We start from the raw sequence: 17,418 nt of genomic DNA on the forward strand, positions 1-17,418 counted from the left end.
ACTAGCGGCTATAATTGTTACAACAGAGAACCTCGCGAAGGCCCCATTCTTATTTATAACGCAGCATTGGAAGCTCTATATTCCCTCGAATAAGGGAAGCATTTCAAATGACGTACACAAACGTAACTTACAGCTAAACAGACGTAAGGCTATCGGGACTGTTTTACAACGTCGATCAAGAATTGTCATGCAACTAGCCGCGAAGTTTGGTGAGAGCGAGCTTGGCGGCTGCCCGGCGGGCATCCTCCTTGTTTTGGCCGCAACCAAACACTTTCAGTCTCTGGTTGCGCAGGGTGAAGTGCAGCCGCACGATCACCACATCATCCTCGACGCGCGGTGCACTGAAGTGAGGCCGGGCATCCTGATGTTCGTACAGCTGGCGCACCACCTGGATGGGGGTGTCCAACGAGAAGTTCTCGATCTCTCGTTGGAGCAGCGAGTAGCAGATGCGCCACGTGGTCACCAGATCACATCCGCTATCGAGATAGATGGCCCCGATGAGAGCCTCAAACACGTCACCCAGCACCTTCGGCACGTCGACGTACTCGGCGAGCGGTGTCTCGGATTCCTCCGTCAGCAGTCGTACCCAGTCGCCGATCCGGTTGCGCTTCTGGCCCTGTACCTCCACGAACTTGTCAATCTTATCCGTCAGCATGGGTGACTGAGACAGGATGTAGTGATGTAACCGGAATCGCACCAACACGCACGCCAGCGTCACGTTGTTGACGAGTGCGGACCGCAAATCGGTCAGCTGCCCGGGCGACATGTGTGGGTTGCGCTCGAAGATGTAGAGAGTGATGAGGAAGTCGAGCACGGCATCACCAAGAAACTCGAGCTGTTCGTACGACTTGGTGAGTGTGTTTGTGGTGTACGTTGCATGGGTGAACGCCTGCAGCAGGAAGGTCCGGTTGCGGAACTTATACCCGACCGTCCGTTCAATCTTCTCCGGGTTGATCAGCAAGCGGTCGATCGTCTCACGCTCATCCTGATAATTCAGTACGGTGTACTCGTGTGTGCGCAGCAATTTGGCCAAATCGGTATCGCGTGGCATGATTCCGAAATGTGATAGAGCGCGGAACGAACGCTCGTACCCGACTGCCTTCACGCACACACCCAACAGGGCTTCCATGGAGTCGGCTACTGTTTTGTCCGACACCTGTACGTGCTGCAGCACTGCCATCAGCGTTGATCGTGATTCCTCTTCTGATTCTTTAATCATTGGTAGGAACGCATCGATCTTAGATTGCTGCACAATGCCGGATTGCACTTCCTCCTCGCTCAGTTCTAGCTTGAACAGCAGTGCGGGCATCTCCTTCGCCTTGATCATGGCCTCACGGATCACCTTGGGTACGGTCGCCAACGGTGGAAGCCATTCGTTGCGCGGATCGAATCGATGGACCTTCTGCATGCCCGGTAACCCATACTGCATCGCACAGTACAGCAGATTCCGATTGCTCACCATGCGGCCCTTGCACGTCGTTAGATAACCTTCGTGCCAGGTGACGTGCCGCATCAGGAGAAACGCCGACACCGAGAATTTCAGAAACGCATCGCCGAGCAATTCAAATCGTTCCAGATTGAACACGTCGTGCGCATGCTTGGACGTGAGGGCCTGCAGAATATCCGCCTGCTGCAGACTCACGTTAGCCGTACTGTCGGGAGTGAGTTTCAAAATTTTGATCTCACCCGGGGGTCCCAATCCATCTTCGATCGCAAGTGGAGCACTAGGCTTCGTGCCGCGATTGTCAACGCCCCTTCCAACCGGTTTATCCTCACCGGTCGATGATGAGTCGTTCAGCGTTAGTGCTTCGAGTTCGAGCTCCGGTACAGAGCGCTCGGTAAATGAGCGAACGGTATTCTCCTTCAGTGCACCGGCATTGGTCTGATACTTCTCGATGAAACTGCAGTAGTAATCGAGGTCGACACGGGAAGTGCTTTCCCAGTGGCGATCAATGTCGACCGGGAGTTCCTCTTCTTTCCATGGATACACGATCGTATCCACTGCCGTATCCATGTTCAGCTTCAACAACATTTCGCGCAGCTTCTCCACCCGCATCTCATCATCGTCATCACTGGCATCACCACCACCGTCCATCTCGTCATCCTCCTGTTCCTCTTCCTCGAAACTATCGCCGAAATCGGACACCTTGTACGAGGCAGCCTTCTGCGTAACCAGCGTCACCTCGCGATCCACCGAGAGCGGTTCGATGCGGTCGCATCGCACCGTACCGATTTGCACACTGTTGGCCAGATCAAGCCGAATCTGCTCCGCGATCAACAGATAGTGCACCCGATGCAGGACACTCGGTAGCAGTGTCGCCTTTAACCAATAGTCCGCCGGAAACTCGAAATTATGGACAAGTTCCGGTATGAGCAGCTCTTGAAAATCGCGCCTTCTGGAGCGCGCGTTGCCCCCATCCTGCTCGGTACCGGGATGCAGCAGGTTCAGGTTCGTGCTGATACCTTTCACCTCGATCAGAAACTGATCATCCGGGCGCACGATCACCTGCTGGTGTTGGGCCGAGAAGTAGTGCTCGAATGATTTGTACGCCCCATTCGGGAACGGGCTCAGGGGGCTAAGCTCTTCGTGCACCTTCACCACGACGTAATTCTGCATCGGGTCGCTCTTGTACCACGGATGTATGACCCTGTTCCGGTAGCCTTCGGCGTTGAATATCATTCGCTGGCGGGCTAGTGTAGTCGGTTCCTCCGACTGTTGTAGGTAAGGAAACGTGTCCACCAGCTTCCAGTCGATCGTCTTCGAATCGGCCATCGGTACAATCAAGAACCCATTCTCGGCCGCCTCTACATCGAGCGCAATAAACTGCTTCCACAGGCGTAGTAGATCGCGAAACAGCAGCAGATGGAAGCGCTTCAGTTTGGCCAGCTGCTCACCACCGGCACCCGGGTCCAGGGTAATGCGCAATGGTTCCCGTACCACCTCCACACCGATCTTGCCAAGCGAGCAAAACAACTGCATTGGGGCCAACGATGGAAGCGGTTTGCGCGTCATGATACCGAAATTGTTGGAGCTGCTGTACAGATCGCTAAAAATGGCAATGTTATCGCCCTGTGTGCCACGCTCGAACAGTGCCTTCGTGCGCAAAATGTAAACATAGCACTCGTCCGTGTCCGTACGGGGGGTGCAGTGTTGCGATTCGGCCGGGTAGTGTACCCTATAGCAGCGGACGTTGTTCGCCTGTCCGGCTTGTTTGGGTTTTGTCTCTGGAATAACAAATGCGAGAAAAGCGGTGAAGTGAATTGCTAAGAGCATGTACGCTAGTGGCTGCACGGTACTCACCTACACCGACTGCTCGCCAGTGGCTGAAGTAAAGATCTTCAACCTGCTGCACCTTGTCCTTCACCGTCACCGGGAGCAGATGCATGCTTAGTTCACCGACTTCGTACAGTTGCTTGCAAACATTAAAAGCGGCCGATTGCTTGGCCAGCTTCAAATTTTTCATCGGTTCACCGTGCACAACTTCGCGGATCGTCGACTGTAGCGGAAGCTTCACCGTAACGCAAATCTTACCGTGCTGCTCGATCCGCTCCCAGGCCACGTTGGTGCCAGTGAACAGATCACGCGGCATGCTCATACAATACCGGTTCAGCAGCTGTACCGAGGACGTGAGATCGAGCTTCGCACCGGCCGGTGTTATGAAGGGAGCGGTTATATCATCCAGCAGCTCCTTTCGCACATCATGCTCCAGCGGCTCCGGGCGATTGATCGTTTTGCCAATCAGCGCCTGGAATGCAACGTAGATCAATTAGAGAAGAATTTAGGAATAACCCGGTGGGCGCTGCATACCTTCTTCAGCGTATTCTCGATATCGTGGTATAGCTGAATGCGGGCAGTGAATTTGCTGCGATCTTCGTCGTTTACCATTAGCAGGTACGTACTCGATTTCATACGTGCCCGGCCCTTCGATTGCATGTACGAGCTGTAGCTGAGCGGTTCATCAAACATGACCACAATATTGCACATTTGGAGGTCGATGCCTTCCTCCAGTACGTTGGTTGCGCAAAGCACATTAATCTGATGTTTGCGGAACTTTTTGATCACCTGCAACGTGATTTAGAGATGTGGTCAGCGAGGGTACTTTTGTAACACAGAAAAAATTGAACGACGGCGCGTGCCACTTACTTGTCGATCATGTTTCGCAACAATAATATGCTCGATCGATTCCTCCATCGGTCGGTTAACGCCGACGATGAACTCGGGCCGTATGATGGAATCCTCATCCGGTACGTTTTGTTCATCATGGCCAAAGTAGAGCCGCAGCACATGATAGAGCACTTTGGCGCTAAAGCGGCGCTTTACAAACACCAGGGCCTGTTTCTCTGTGTCTACCGTGCCGCTGTACTCTTGCTCGAGATACTTGATCATCCTGCGTACACGATCGCTTGAAAACTTCATCACCTGCACGCGGATAGGCATATCCTTCATCACGCTCTGCAGCACACAGTACACCTCCTCGCAAACTGGATGGCAATAAATTTCCGAGAATTACAATTGATTCATTTTCAAAACTTATTCCGGCGAAACTATGTTCTACTCCGTCAACTTACATGAAATCATGCTGCGGTAGAGAGCGCGTGCTTTGGAGCACTCTGATTTCCGTTTGTTCAGCTCCATCTCCACGATGATGCCTAATATCGCGATCGAGCCACCAAAGATACCGAGCTCCAACAGCTGTGACTGGAACTCGTTCAGAGCTCGCTTCACCTCCTTCGTCGGCTTCGGTGCACTGACGCGCAGGGTCGACGCCGATTGTAGGTTGTACTTGGGTAGATGTATTTTCTCGATCTGCTCCCCAAACTTCATGACCATTCCAATTACCATCTTGACGACGGGCACCGACTCCAGGAAGCTGTTGCTGTATACACAGATCTTTTCTTGGGCATTAGTTGAAAACGAGCACATGCTAGTGTACTCATCATAATCGCCAACCGTAGCGATCGTCGCGCTAAACGTATTCTCGAGGCGTTCCAGTTCCTCCTCCACCTGTGTCTTCGACTTCAGCTCCCGATACAGCAGTGTCCCCGAGAGGCCTATGACACGCGGCTGGCAGTTCTTCGGTACGCCCATGAGTTCCTTCATTATAGCGTGCATCGGATGCTGGCCTACTGCACGGTGGCATTCGTCGAACACGATCAGATTGATGTTGCTGGGAGAGAGGTATCCGTGACGAAGGATATCGAGCAAAATTTGCGACGTTGATACCAAAATCTGAAAAAAAATTAACAAAACGTTTCATTGATCTACAATCGGGGAGGTGATCTTTCTCCGGCCAACCTGCACTTCGCGAAACTCGTTCAACCATCGGTCCTGCTTCCAGGTGTCCACGTTCACCTCACTCGTGTACAGCCGCACGTTAAACGGGAAGAACCGACAGAAGAATTGGGCCTGCTGCTTGGCCAACGCGACCGTGTTAGCGAGGAAGAAAGACCGCTTTCCACCATCGTCGATGTTGGACCGCAACTGGTGACTCATCTCACGCATTACCATCAGCGCGATATAGGTTTTACCGGCTCCGGTCGGTAGATAGACTATCGTGTTTTTCCGTAAGCAAATATCCTTCATCTGCTGCTGATAGTCCCGCGGGACCAGATCTTCGTCCGGCTCCTTTTTGTCCTGCATGGTGACGATGGCAAACAGAGATTTCGAAACGAAGGGAACGATCTTACTGCTTCAAGTGTGATGAAAAGGGGCAAACTTCACGAACCTGATTCCACATGGCTACTTTGTTGCGTGGAAGCGTTCGCTGAGGCGTTTTATTGCGTCAGCAACACTTTTGGGCTTATCGGAAAGTTGATTCACAGCCGGCGGAATTCCAGCGACAAAATCTCACGCACGAACACGAGCTTGATTACAACCAGTGTTAGAACAACACTGCACAAGTGTTCTGGACTAGAATTGAGGAGATTACTTAATTTACAAGAACGAAAAATTAACAAAACGTAAAAATTGAACAAAATGCACACAATTTTTTGTTTAAAAAAGTGCAACAAAGACACTCACGATCTTAAACGCCCGTAAAAGGTTGAGAAGCAGTCCGGTAACGGTCGCGGGACTACACCGTCCTACCTAGATGGCGTTCCACGACCAAAACAACACGTAGCATAATCAAAAGAAACGAAAAAGGGAAAAAGGATTTCTCCCACGAACCTCCAGCTGGAGAAGTGAAATTCTGCAAGCCCGGATAGCCGGAAACGGAAAACAAGAGTGGCGACGTGCCCCGGGAGGGACGCATCTCCCGTAGGAGAAATCTGTGGCACATTCCACCGACCCAGCGCACTCCGAGTCGTGTAGTCATTGAAACAAACCTAGGACAAAGTGGCGAACTTCGGTGGTACGGGAACGACGGGAAAGATGCGCCGTTCGCAGGGCTACAACTATCAGCCGCTCCCGCAGCACCAACCGGGACCGAGTGGCCAACAGGCGAGTGGCGATGCGCTCGAGGAGGAAAACGAGCGGATGGCCGAGGAGCTGAAGGGTAAAATCGGTGCCCTGAAGTCGCTGACGATCGACATCGGGAACGAGGTGCGGTACCAGGATCGGTTGCTGCGTGGCATGGACGAAGATATGGACCGAACCGGGGGCTTCATGTCCAACACCATCGGACGAGTGGTACGGCTCGGCAAGGGTGGCCACCGGAACTACATGTGCTACATGTTTCTGTTCGTGCTGGCCGTCTTCTTCCTGTTGTACATCGTGCTAAAACTCCGATAATGAAGACTACCAGCGTTTGCCTTTTTTTAATTTAATTGTTTTCCATCTACGGTGTCTGCGGAATGTATACAAGCCAAGAAGCAAGAGCGTGTTCCATATTAAATTTTTGCTATACTGTAAATTACCAAATACCGCCATGCAATTGTGGCTGCGTTGCGTTCTTCCTTCGTTAGAAACTTCCGGAAAGTGCAAAAAGACGAGCGATTTCTTATGAGTTTGATTGTTTTCTTTTATTCTCTTTTTCTGAACATACTAAAATCATGCTAGTGATTCCCGGCGCCACCTACTATCCGTCGCTGTCGTTGAGAAATTGCGGTTCCTCCAAAAGACCACCAGCAAACACTTGCTTACAATAACAATATATTGCTTTCTCGCTTAAGTTTCCTAATATGATTCGTTTTACTTAATCGTCTTACAATAACTAAGTTAGAGGAAGTATTTAAAAATTGAAACATTACTTGGCAAACTAAAATCAACCCTCAACGCTAATCGCTTTTCTAACTTATCGCTACGAAGCCACGGTATCTATGCAACGGCAAAGGGGTCTGCTGTGCTAACACGATCACATTTGTAACGCTTGGTTCAAGGGAGATCGCCTAAAACTTACCGGCTATTCTTGATGGAGACACTTTATGCACAAGGAGCAATGAGAAATGGGCGAAAAGATGCCTTTGCTAAACTTTTCCTGCATTAAATGTACAGACACACACACGCGCACACACAAACAACCCTTCGCTAAATTTGGGTGGAGATGAAGATGACAGTGGGTTAAAAACAAAAGGGATTTACAACAGGATATGGGCCGATCGAGCGCTTTTCGGTCGCAGTTCCTTGCCGTTTGCTTACCCTAATATGACACAAACCTAACAGGATAAAAACCCAAAAATCACGTTGCACTGCCTCAACACGTCAGCAATATAATAACACCGTACTGGAGATTATTTACAATCGATTACCACTCCCCAGTAGTGCACTGTCTGGTGGTCTGACCTGGCATTCTCGTATCACCTTCGCGATGACCATCGAAGTAGCCAGCGTCTATTGTGCGTGTTGTTCGGTGTTTTACGTTTTTTCTCGTTTCTTGAAGTTCCGCTTCGACGCACACCGCAGAATGATATCGGAGACGCGTGGTTTGTGGTCAAAGATTTTCATTATCTGCGTGCGCGCCTCATTGATGCCGTCCATCACGATTTTGCTTCGTTGCATGTTGCCCTGGGAAATGTGAGAAAACCCAAATTAGATACCTTGCTCGCATGTCTACTATGGTTCACATAATGTATACTAATTTGCCCGTAATTATCACATTTTCACGAGCTGTACGGCGGTTGGGATAACCACTTACCTTCAACAAATCATTGATACGCTCGAGATCGGACGTAGAGGATTTCGGTGTACTTCCTGCGGAACTGCTGCCACCAGCACTACCACTACTATTACTACTGCTATTGCTGCTCGCATTCGCTGTCGCCGCCTCCATCGTACGCAGCATCTGACCTAACTTCCCATACGCTTGAGATTCCAAATCACACTGAAGAGAGAAACAGAGAGAGAGAGAGACCGATTAGTACATGATTAGTATGCCAGCTCTACAGCTCCGCGCCATCCGTGAGGTACTTACCAAATCCTCGATCTGCGCGCTAAGATGATAAATCTTCCAACCGTTCACTTTCTGCAGAATGTGCGATTGATTCGCAATGTCCATGACGGTTGGTCGCCGCTCCTCACGCTGCTTCACGTCAGTATACCGCTGGAAATGATTATTGGCCGCCTTCCATGTTTGTTTGTACGACTAAAAATGAGTAAAGGGAAAAACTGTTAGTTTAAAAAAGACGGTTTTTTAAGGATCTTCTAGGGCACACACCTGTAGTAAGCTAACGTTATTGGTCTTTCGCGAAACGATCGGTTTCGATGCAGGCCCAGCTGCTCCTGATTGATGATCCTGTTGTGGTTGATGCTGCTGTTGCTGCTGCCCAGTTACTATTGCTCCAGCGCTTACTGGTTCCAGCAGTTTAATGCTGTTTGCCATCTTCTGTCCCATGGAACTGGCCACTGCGCTGTTGTGCTTGCTGCTAGATTGCTGTTGCGCACTAATGATGACAATTCCGGAACCACTCGTATCCATTGCTTCACTTGCATTGCCTCCATCGACAAGATCCTGGGATGACACGTATAGCTGATGCTGCTGCGGACCACTTTGCGAGACACCAACCGTTGTGACGGAAGACGAAGCGGAGGAAGAGGAACCCGATTTTAATAGGGGCCCTGCGGCTACTGCTGTTCCTGCATTACCACCAGTCGAATCCGTCAGTGGTTGTAGCAACTGTTTCCTTGCCTTTTTGCGTGGCGATTGCTCGTAGCTTCCATTGCCGGAAGATGAAATCGTCGTGCTATTGCTGCCGCCGCTGGCCATCGAACCTATGCCGCCCTGGAAGCCTCCTTCAGCCGTCGTCGTCGTCGTTGTCGCTGACGTCGATGAACTGTGATGTAGCACCTGATGGTGCTGGGCCGTAAAGTGTATCGTTGACGGTGGATCATCGACCGCATGTACCGGTTTAAAGCGTCCATCCGTGACTATACGGGACGAGGCATTTCGGTAGGCCATCGCACGCATCTCTTCCTCCTCCTGTTCATCCAACCCGGGGCTGGAGGTAGCACTGACTGTTGTTGAACCATCGCTCGATGGTCTCCGCACCGGAGATGCTGCCATCAGGGGTGATGACGTGCTGACCAGTATCTCACCTCGCAGCTCCAGCTGCTGCTGGCCATGGGACGAGTTTGCCTGGAGCAACTGTAGCTGCTGCAGCTGCTGTTGCTGTTCGTGCTGTTCCCGTGCTGATCGTTCCTTCTCCACCGCGAGCAACGCCTGCGTTAGATCTCTTCCAGCGGCCGGTGTACTGATCGTTTTGAGCGTTCCTTCTAGTGCGCGCTTCCGTAGAATGCTCGATTGTGGTGATTCCTGTTGCTGCTGCTGCTGCTGCTGCTTGGCGGTGTTGTTGTTTCCTACGATCGTGACTGCATTGTTGCCGGTAGCGACTGAAAGCAAAGGCACAATCGTACCACCACTAGCGCCACTACCGACACTTGAGGCCACGGAACTGATTCCTCCGGCTGCACTGGAGACGATGATCTGTTGCGTTTGACCACTGGCATCGACCAGTAGCTGCGGATGGAACCGAATCGAGGCATCGCGTGACACAGAGACAATGTTCCTGGTAATGGCTGTACCAGTACCACCACTATCGCCGGTCAGTGAAGCTGGTACAAGGCCATGGATTGGGCCCGTCGTCAGTGTGGCACGACCACCACTGGCACCACCTCCACTACCACCGGTCGTAACGCTATGTCCTCCACCGGCGGCTTGTACGATCGCAAACGATCCACCGGCACCGTACTGTGCCAACGAAGACACAACCGTAGGATGGCCCGTCGATGTCGATTGTTGATTACTGTTGGATGCGGCAGTGGTACCAACGACGACACTGCCACTACTGTTGCTGCTGCTAATGACGCTCGAGGTTGACGAAATCGAAAAGACCGGTCCACCACCACTCGTCGTTGTGATCGTGGTCGATGAGGCCGAGGACAGCGTTACCGGGATAGCACCACTACCTCCAGTGGCGAGAGAAATCGATGCAGCGACTGAGGCCGCCGCTGCCGATGATACTGCCGGGGATGAGGTTAACCGTTCGTAATAGAACGACGAAGACGATGATGGTGGCACGTATGGTGTTGCGGATGCTGCCGCACTTACACCGGATGTACCACTGCCGCCGCCACTCGTACTGTTGCCCCCCGGTGCCGATGACGATACGACACTTAGCGTAGCACCTCCTGGACCCGCACTCTTATTGCCGGGACGTGTTTGGATGTATAGCGAAGGTCCATTGCCACTAGCAGCCACGGAGTAATGTAGTGTACCACCACTAGCGGTACCTCCGGCTGATTCTATCAGCTGCTGGGGTGTAACCTTGGCGATCGGTAGTACGGATGCAAGTGAAGTGACCGCCGTCGCACCACCGGTTGTACGCACGATTCCGGCGAGTGATGTGGCCACCGTTCCGATGCTCAGTGGACTGTGGCCAGCCGTACCGGCGGCTCCTTGAATGCTGCGTGCTCCGGTAAGGGCCAACGGTATCGGTATAACCGTGGTGGCCGTTCCACCGGTACTAGCACCAACCTGTGCACCACTGGCCACCGATACGACCGTCGGGGCACTCATGTTAACAATTTGTGTGATTTGTCCCGTTCCATGGTGAGCACCGGCACTGACGGCTACTCCTGCACCTCCACCACCACCACCACTACCACTACTAGCACCAGCAGCACTTCCACCGGTCGTGATCAGATTGCCGGTAATGATTGTGGCCGGTGTACCACCACTAGCGGCCACTGGTACGACACCGGGCACACCACCGGTTGTACTGACAACGATCTGCTGCCCGGATGCCGTCTGTAGGGTAGTGGTGGTCGTGGAATTCGACGCACTATCTGTTGAGGCCGTCGCGGCTGCCACATTTCCAACCGTTCCAACTTGCGTTAGCTTTCCCGTGACCTGGGCGATCGTAAGGCCGGCTGGTTGCTGCTGTGTTGCACTACCACCGACCACTGTCTGTCGGCCATTGCTGCTACTAACGATCAGGGGCTGTATGTTAAGCAGATTTGTCTGGATGCGCCCATTTACGATCTGGGCCGTACCGGCCGTTGTACCACCGGATGCAGCCGGATTCGGTACTTGGATGATGCGCGCCGGAATGGCATTCGAGATGTTGGTCGTCCCACTGGTGACCGTACGTTGGTTTTGCTGGGTATTGGTGAGCGTAGCCGAGGCACCGCCGATGCCTGATGCGATCGTCGTGAGCACGGTTGTTGGGGTGAGCACGGGCGAACGGAAGTTGCTCACCCGGATACCGGTCGTCGGTAGTCGCTGTATCGTGGGACGGATTGTCCCCGTGGTGCCTGCTCCCATTACGGTTGCGGTCGTTGGACGCTGCGGTGAGAGTGTAGTGGCCAGTGTAAGCCGCTGCTGATTCGGACCACTACTGATCGTGTACTGTTGTGGTTGCTGCTGCTGTTGCTGTTGAGGCTGCTGCTGCTGCTGCTGGCCAGTGGCACTGTTGTTCGTGTAGACGAGCGTCGACACTTGCCGTGGCCCCATCGATAATGCTGCCACGTAGGCGTGCTGGGCAGAGCTGGTGGCAGCGGTAGCACCGGATGTTCCGGCGTTGTTACTGCCACCGGTGTTGCTTCCACTGCTAACCACCGTTTGCAGTTGACCACCGACCACGGAAGTGCCCACTGCGGAACTATTCACAACGGCCACCGGTGTACCAGCGGCGCTGCCCTGTACCACCTGATGGTGACTGGCAGGCAGGGTAGTCTGTGTAACGACTCGTGCCCTCGGTGTAACACCAGCGGCAGTCAATGTGCCCGTCGTCGCACCACCACCAGCACCACCTGCCGCAGCACGTATCAATTGGGCGGACATTTGGAAGTTCTGCACGAGTGTAGTCGTAGCCGTGGCCGTCGCTGTAGCACCCGTGGTCGTACTTCGTACCTGTGATTGCACCACATTAGGTGGCATCCGGACGTAGGTTGTGTTCCCGACTGCCGTAGCCACTGTTGCACCACCGGTTCCTGTACCACCACCCCCACCACCACTATTACTGTTGGCCACCTGTATCGGGGGCGTCGAGATGCGTATGGGGCCATTGATGGTCGTGGCACGGACAGCGGCACCCGGTGGCAGATTCGCCGTCACGATCGGTGTCGCCGATTGGACGGTCCGGTTCGAGACGTGATACGAGACGGTCGTTGGTGTGGTACTTTGAGCACGGGACACGGTCAGCGGTACGGAGGTTGCCGTGACCGCGGTACGAGCAGTCGCCCCAGCGGTAATTGCACTTCCCGCTGGTAGCGTACTGATCTGTGTACGATTTGTGGTCGCATCTGTTTAAACAAAGATGGAAGGGAAAGCAGAACACACTGTGTGAGCCAAGGGAACGGAGAGGATGTAGCAGAGATTGACCTCCGGACACTTACCTTGCTTAATGTTTGCCGGCTGGCGATAGTAGGTTTGCTGGGACACGCTGCTCGGTATGACGACACGCATCTGGCCGGTGGCTGTGGATCCGAATCTGGTAAGGAAGAAGATAGGAATTAATTTAAAAAAAAAAACAGTGTAATGGAAAACCCCATTAACGAGGTAGGGAGTGCGGTCCCCGTCCAACCAACTGTCAAGTGCGCCCGTAGCAACCAACTGCAGCAGGCGGTTTTTCCTGTTTTGTGAAGGAAGAAAATTTCCTCACAAAGAAAATGACACCGATTCTAGTTTGTAGATCGGAGACAGCGAGAGGGAGGGAGAAAGAGAATGCGAGAGAGCACGCAACGATTTGCACGGGCGAGCGAGAGAGGAATACGGGAGGGAAAAGTGTGGAAAAATGTGTCGAAAAGACGAAGATTGGTACCAATAAAAATAAATCCGATAAGAGAGCCTACTTTTGGCCAACCAAAAGAACACGGCAAGGAAAATCCTCTAGCCTACTATGGGGTTATCGCGAAGTAGCCCGCGAACACCAGCCGCATACGCAACACTTTCACTCCGCAGCTGGGCCAAAGCAAACTACTCGTCGGAAAGGGGTGGGGGGAACAAAGAGAAAACGCGCTTCTTTTGGTGGGTGATTCCGCGGATGGTGCGTGGATGTGAAACAAACCTGTAGGTGGTGGTCCCACCGGGGATGGTGGCCTTATCGGTGCGTACCAGCACCTTGGAGGCCGCGGCCAGATCGATCGGTATCGTGGTCGTCGTGGTGCTGGCGCCACCACCACCTCCGGATGACACGGTTTTGCCAACGAGTCCGCCGCCGCCTCCCGTAACGCTCGCGACCGACGAGACCACCGCGGCCGACGACGACGACGAGGAAACGGAAACCGACACGAGCGATTTTTCACCACTAGCACCGCCACCAGCACTGGTGGCCACTTCCGGTGTACTCATGATACCTGGCGATGCGCGATTTCCCTTGCTTTTTTGCGATTCACACGAAGATGACGCCGTTCCGCGGAGGGAAGTTCAGTAGTTTTCAGCCATTCTCTCCTCGCAAAAAGATCACTCACACATTCGGAACGAACGGCGTGAATACACCATCGCACTCACACACGCACGCATCGTTAACCAACACAACACTAAATCACCGCGGGTTTTTTTCTTGGAGGAGCATTTACGCGTTTTCTTCGATTCCGCATTTCTGGGAGTAGCTGCCCAATTCACTGGGTGGAAGCTGGGCATCGATTTATCAGAACAGCCGAGCAAAAAGTACGGAAATTTGCACTTTTGTACGAACTTTCCTAATTTACTCTGCACACACACACACACGCACACACACTCGCGTATAACAGATTTTTTCGAACAGCGGAATTTGCTGACCGGGTGTAGGCTGTCTCTTTCACTCCTTCGATCATGGCGAGGTAAACAAAGTGCAGCGCGGAACGGGAACGATCACGGTGAGCGATTCCGCGTCCAAATTTTTGTTCACGGGGCGACCGGGTTGACCGGAGGGCACTGAAGATTTTCAGTCCTACGAATTTGTTGTAAAGTCGCTCAACCTTAGGTGTTCGCATTATTCGCTACAAACTTGCAACTTACATCTGGCGCATAACTTTTCAATATGGGAGCCACAATGTCTGTCAAGAAAAGAGCGACTGATTCAACTGTAGCGACCCTATCGACTCGACTCGTTCCGTTCGGGTCGCTCCAAGTCCGTTCAACGAGAGTGAAAGTGCGCCAGCGAGCCATGGCCACGACAGCAACACCCGTGAACCCAGAACGGCAGACTCGGCCATAAGGGCAATGCATGGAGCCCGGCCGCAGCTCGGTTTACTAAACACACCGAGTAAACCGTTAATCGGCGCATGGCTACCGATAACGCAAGCAATGTCGGCCTGGAACCGCGCAGTTGCGACCACGCGCAGCAAAATAGCCTGGTCAGCGCAAACGGCTCGCTGGAGTTGCAACGGCGCTTCAAAGAACAGCTGACTCGGTGGACGCTTACGGCGGGATCCTGGACCGTACGGAGAGGAACAGAAAGGTAAACGTGGGGGCGCTCACAGTTGGTAAAAACGGGGCTCGGATAGACAGTCGAAACGGGCCGGATAGGCTGGTCGCCTCGAAAGAAACCCGGGACCCGGGATTAGCGCCATCCTCTACCACTCAGCGGCGTCGCACAACTATAGGTCCTGTCATACTCAGCTATTTGCGGCTATCGAAATCAATCTGCGCCGCTGTATGCTAGTTAGTATCCGCTCAGCAAAGTTCCTCCCCTGCCGCACATAGTGAATCAAGCTGAATAGTTCTAGAGCTTGTATGAACTCTCGACAACGCCTTGAAGGACTTTGTCTTACGAGGAATGGAAAGAGGTGGCACAGTGTCCAAGCACCAAGCAGAAAAGATGGAAGAGGTCTCACCTGTTTATCCAGTTGTGATGATTGTTTTGGAGGACCTGCTTATTTCAGGTCAAAATCTGTTTCGAATATTGATCTTAGCAATGCCGATGTATTTGCATTTCGCCACATGTGTCTCTAGTGGCACAGTGTCTGCCACATGAGTCTGGCACTCTACAAATATAAGCCAGCCATGAGAACCCTGAAGCAACGTTCGCGGTGCAACAGCTGATTGGAGTGGGAACAAATGGGAACATTAAAAAAACGACTGAAAGAAGAGGTTCACGAAACAAAACCAGACTTTTCACAGTCTAGGAATGCCGCACCATATGATATTGCGGCGCTATTATATTTTCAACCGGCCGATGATTAAAAATAAAGCGTCGGTGGTGGCGGCAACGCTGAACGAGCCAGCTCGCTGGTTTTCAGTTTAGTTCAGTCCGCGAAGTTGAGCGAAGCACAAGGCAAGCCACGAAAACCGCTAATCGGAATGACACCAAAAAGTGGAAGCTTCGGGAAGTTTGGCAACCTGACGATCCTGCCACCGGAAAGGGACAGTTTCGAGAAGGAGATCGATCGGATTATCGAAGCCGGAACACGAGAGCATCCGCTGCACGTGATCGATCTGGACGATGTCGTCCGAAAGCACCTAAACTGGCTGCGTACGATGCCGCGCATTACTCCGTTCTACGCCGTCAAGTGTAACGATGATCCAGCGATCCTGGCCACGCTGGCTCGTCTCGGAACCGGGTTTGATTGTGCATCGGAACCCGAGATACGTTCGATACTGGAGCTGGGTGTGGAACCGGAGCGGATTCTGTTTGCTCACCCAATCAAATCCCTTCCAGCGCTCGCCTTTGCTCGATCGCACGGCATTAGGCGGATGACGTTCGATAACGAGTTTGAGCTGGAGAAAGTAGCCAAAGAGTATCCGGATGCAGAGTTAGTGCTTCGTATCCGGCACGATGCAGGTCGGGCGTTGATTCCGCTAGGCAAGAAGTTTGGATGTAATCCACGCGGAGAAGGACTTCGATTGATGGATCGTGCGCAGGAGCTCGGTGTGAAAATAATTGGCGTTAGTTTCCACGTTGGGTGTGGTAGTTTAGATGCGGATTGCTTCTATCATGCGATCGAATCCGTTCGCGTAGTGTTCGATTACGCTCAATCGAAGCTCGGTACGCGGTTGGCATTGGTAGACATCGGGGGAGGATTCCCCGGAGATAATGATAAACCGATCCAGGCGTATGCTGAAGCAGTACAGAGGGGTCTGCAGGAGTTCTTCCCAAACCCCGAAGAAGTGACCGTGATTGCGGAACCTGGCAGATACTACGTTGGTTCCGCCGTCACACTCCTTTCGACCATTCAGGGCAAGAAGGTGATCTATGACGATCAATCCGGGGAGCGAAAAAAGATTGACCAGATCATCTACTTCATCAATGATGGCGTGTTTGGGACGCTGTTTGACTGGTTGAGCTTACGACAGATCAATGATCTGCATCGTATCGTACCTTTGATAAGGCCTGAGCGACGCAATGAAGCTACCTTTCGGACCACCATCTGGGGACCAACCTGCAACTCGAATGACATGGCCTGCCAGGATGTGGACTTTCCCGAGCATCAAATCGGGGACTATATCGTGTTCGACAATCTCGGTGCATACGGGATGGTCCTTGCCACCAATTTCAACGGGTTCCCCAAAGCCACCGTGCAGGTCTATGTCAGTGAACATACCTGGTAAGTTTCCTAAACTCAGCAATATACATTCCGCCATTTCAGTTTATGTACGGCGTCTTCTTGGACATCGAGCTTCTTTTATAATCTTTTCAATGTTTACAGGACATTGCTGCAACAGATGGCCGACATAGACTGGAAGGAAAAAACGCTTTCCTTTCTCGAGTCTACTTACCGGCAGATCCAGAATTGACACTAGCGCTAGTAAAGTATCAACAGTTGGTGTCCCGTGTAAATTGCAGCCAATAAAGATGCATTGACTCATTGCATGATGCAGTGATCGTGAAATTGATGCTTACTTACACCGCTCAATGTCGGTACCGTCGCACCATCGTGATTTGAGCTTTCCACGCCCTCTCTATCCATCCGGAAGGCCTAAGAAGACTTTACGGACTGAGTCGTCGTCGTTCACTTGAAGAGGATGGTCCCGGGGGTCGCCACTTCATATCGATGCAGTGTCATCCACGCGATGTGAAACCGGCGCAAATCATGAATGAATGCCCTACCCCCCGCATTCT

At 52.4% G+C, this 17,418-nt stretch overlaps 4 protein-coding genes across 4 annotated transcripts; 2 read left to right on the forward strand and 2 right to left on the reverse strand.

Annotated features, from left to right (window-relative positions):
- Positions 1-9: 9 nt before the first annotated feature.
- LOC125953927 (endoribonuclease Dicer) lies at positions 10-5,973 on the reverse strand. The gene is made up of 7 exons (XM_049683779.1): positions 5,727-5,973; positions 5,297-5,635; positions 4,570-5,230; positions 4,145-4,482; positions 3,809-4,063; positions 3,302-3,746; positions 10-3,225 (listed from the first exon to the last, which is right to left on the reverse strand). The coding sequence occupies exons 1-7, from the start codon at positions 5,736-5,738 to the stop codon at positions 194-196; spliced, it is 5,082 nt and encodes a 1,693-aa protein (XP_049539736.1). The 5' UTR covers positions 5,739-5,973; the 3' UTR covers positions 10-193.
- An 85-nt stretch (positions 5,974-6,058) lies between these two features.
- LOC125954011 (BET1 homolog) lies at positions 6,059-6,774 on the forward strand. Its single transcript, XM_049683946.1, has one exon. The coding sequence runs from the start codon at positions 6,374-6,376 to the stop codon at positions 6,731-6,733; it is 360 nt and encodes a 119-aa protein (XP_049539903.1). The 5' UTR covers positions 6,059-6,373; the 3' UTR covers positions 6,734-6,774.
- A 165-nt stretch (positions 6,775-6,939) lies between these two features.
- Positions 6,940-13,843, reverse strand: LOC125953929 (mucin-19). The gene is made up of 6 exons (XM_049683781.1): positions 13,444-13,843; positions 12,773-12,867; positions 8,595-12,679; positions 8,352-8,522; positions 8,076-8,261; positions 6,940-7,945 (listed from the first exon to the last, which is right to left on the reverse strand). The coding sequence occupies exons 1-6, from the start codon at positions 13,725-13,727 to the stop codon at positions 7,796-7,798; spliced, it is 4,971 nt and encodes a 1,656-aa protein (XP_049539738.1). The 5' UTR covers positions 13,728-13,843; the 3' UTR covers positions 6,940-7,795.
- Positions 13,844-15,659: 1,816 nt separating this feature from the next.
- LOC125958252 (ornithine decarboxylase-like) lies at positions 15,660-17,093 on the forward strand. Its single transcript, XM_049691482.1, has 2 exons — positions 15,660-16,903; positions 17,006-17,093. The coding sequence occupies exons 1-2, from the start codon at positions 15,660-15,662 to the stop codon at positions 17,091-17,093; spliced, it is 1,332 nt and encodes a 443-aa protein (XP_049547439.1).
- Positions 17,094-17,418: the final 325 nt, after the last annotated feature.

The sequence above is a fragment of the Anopheles darlingi genome, chromosome 3, assembly GCF_943734745.1.
Source record: "Anopheles darlingi chromosome 3, idAnoDarlMG_H_01, whole genome shotgun sequence".
Lineage (NCBI taxonomy): Eukaryota > Metazoa > Arthropoda > Insecta > Diptera > Culicidae > Anopheles > Anopheles darlingi.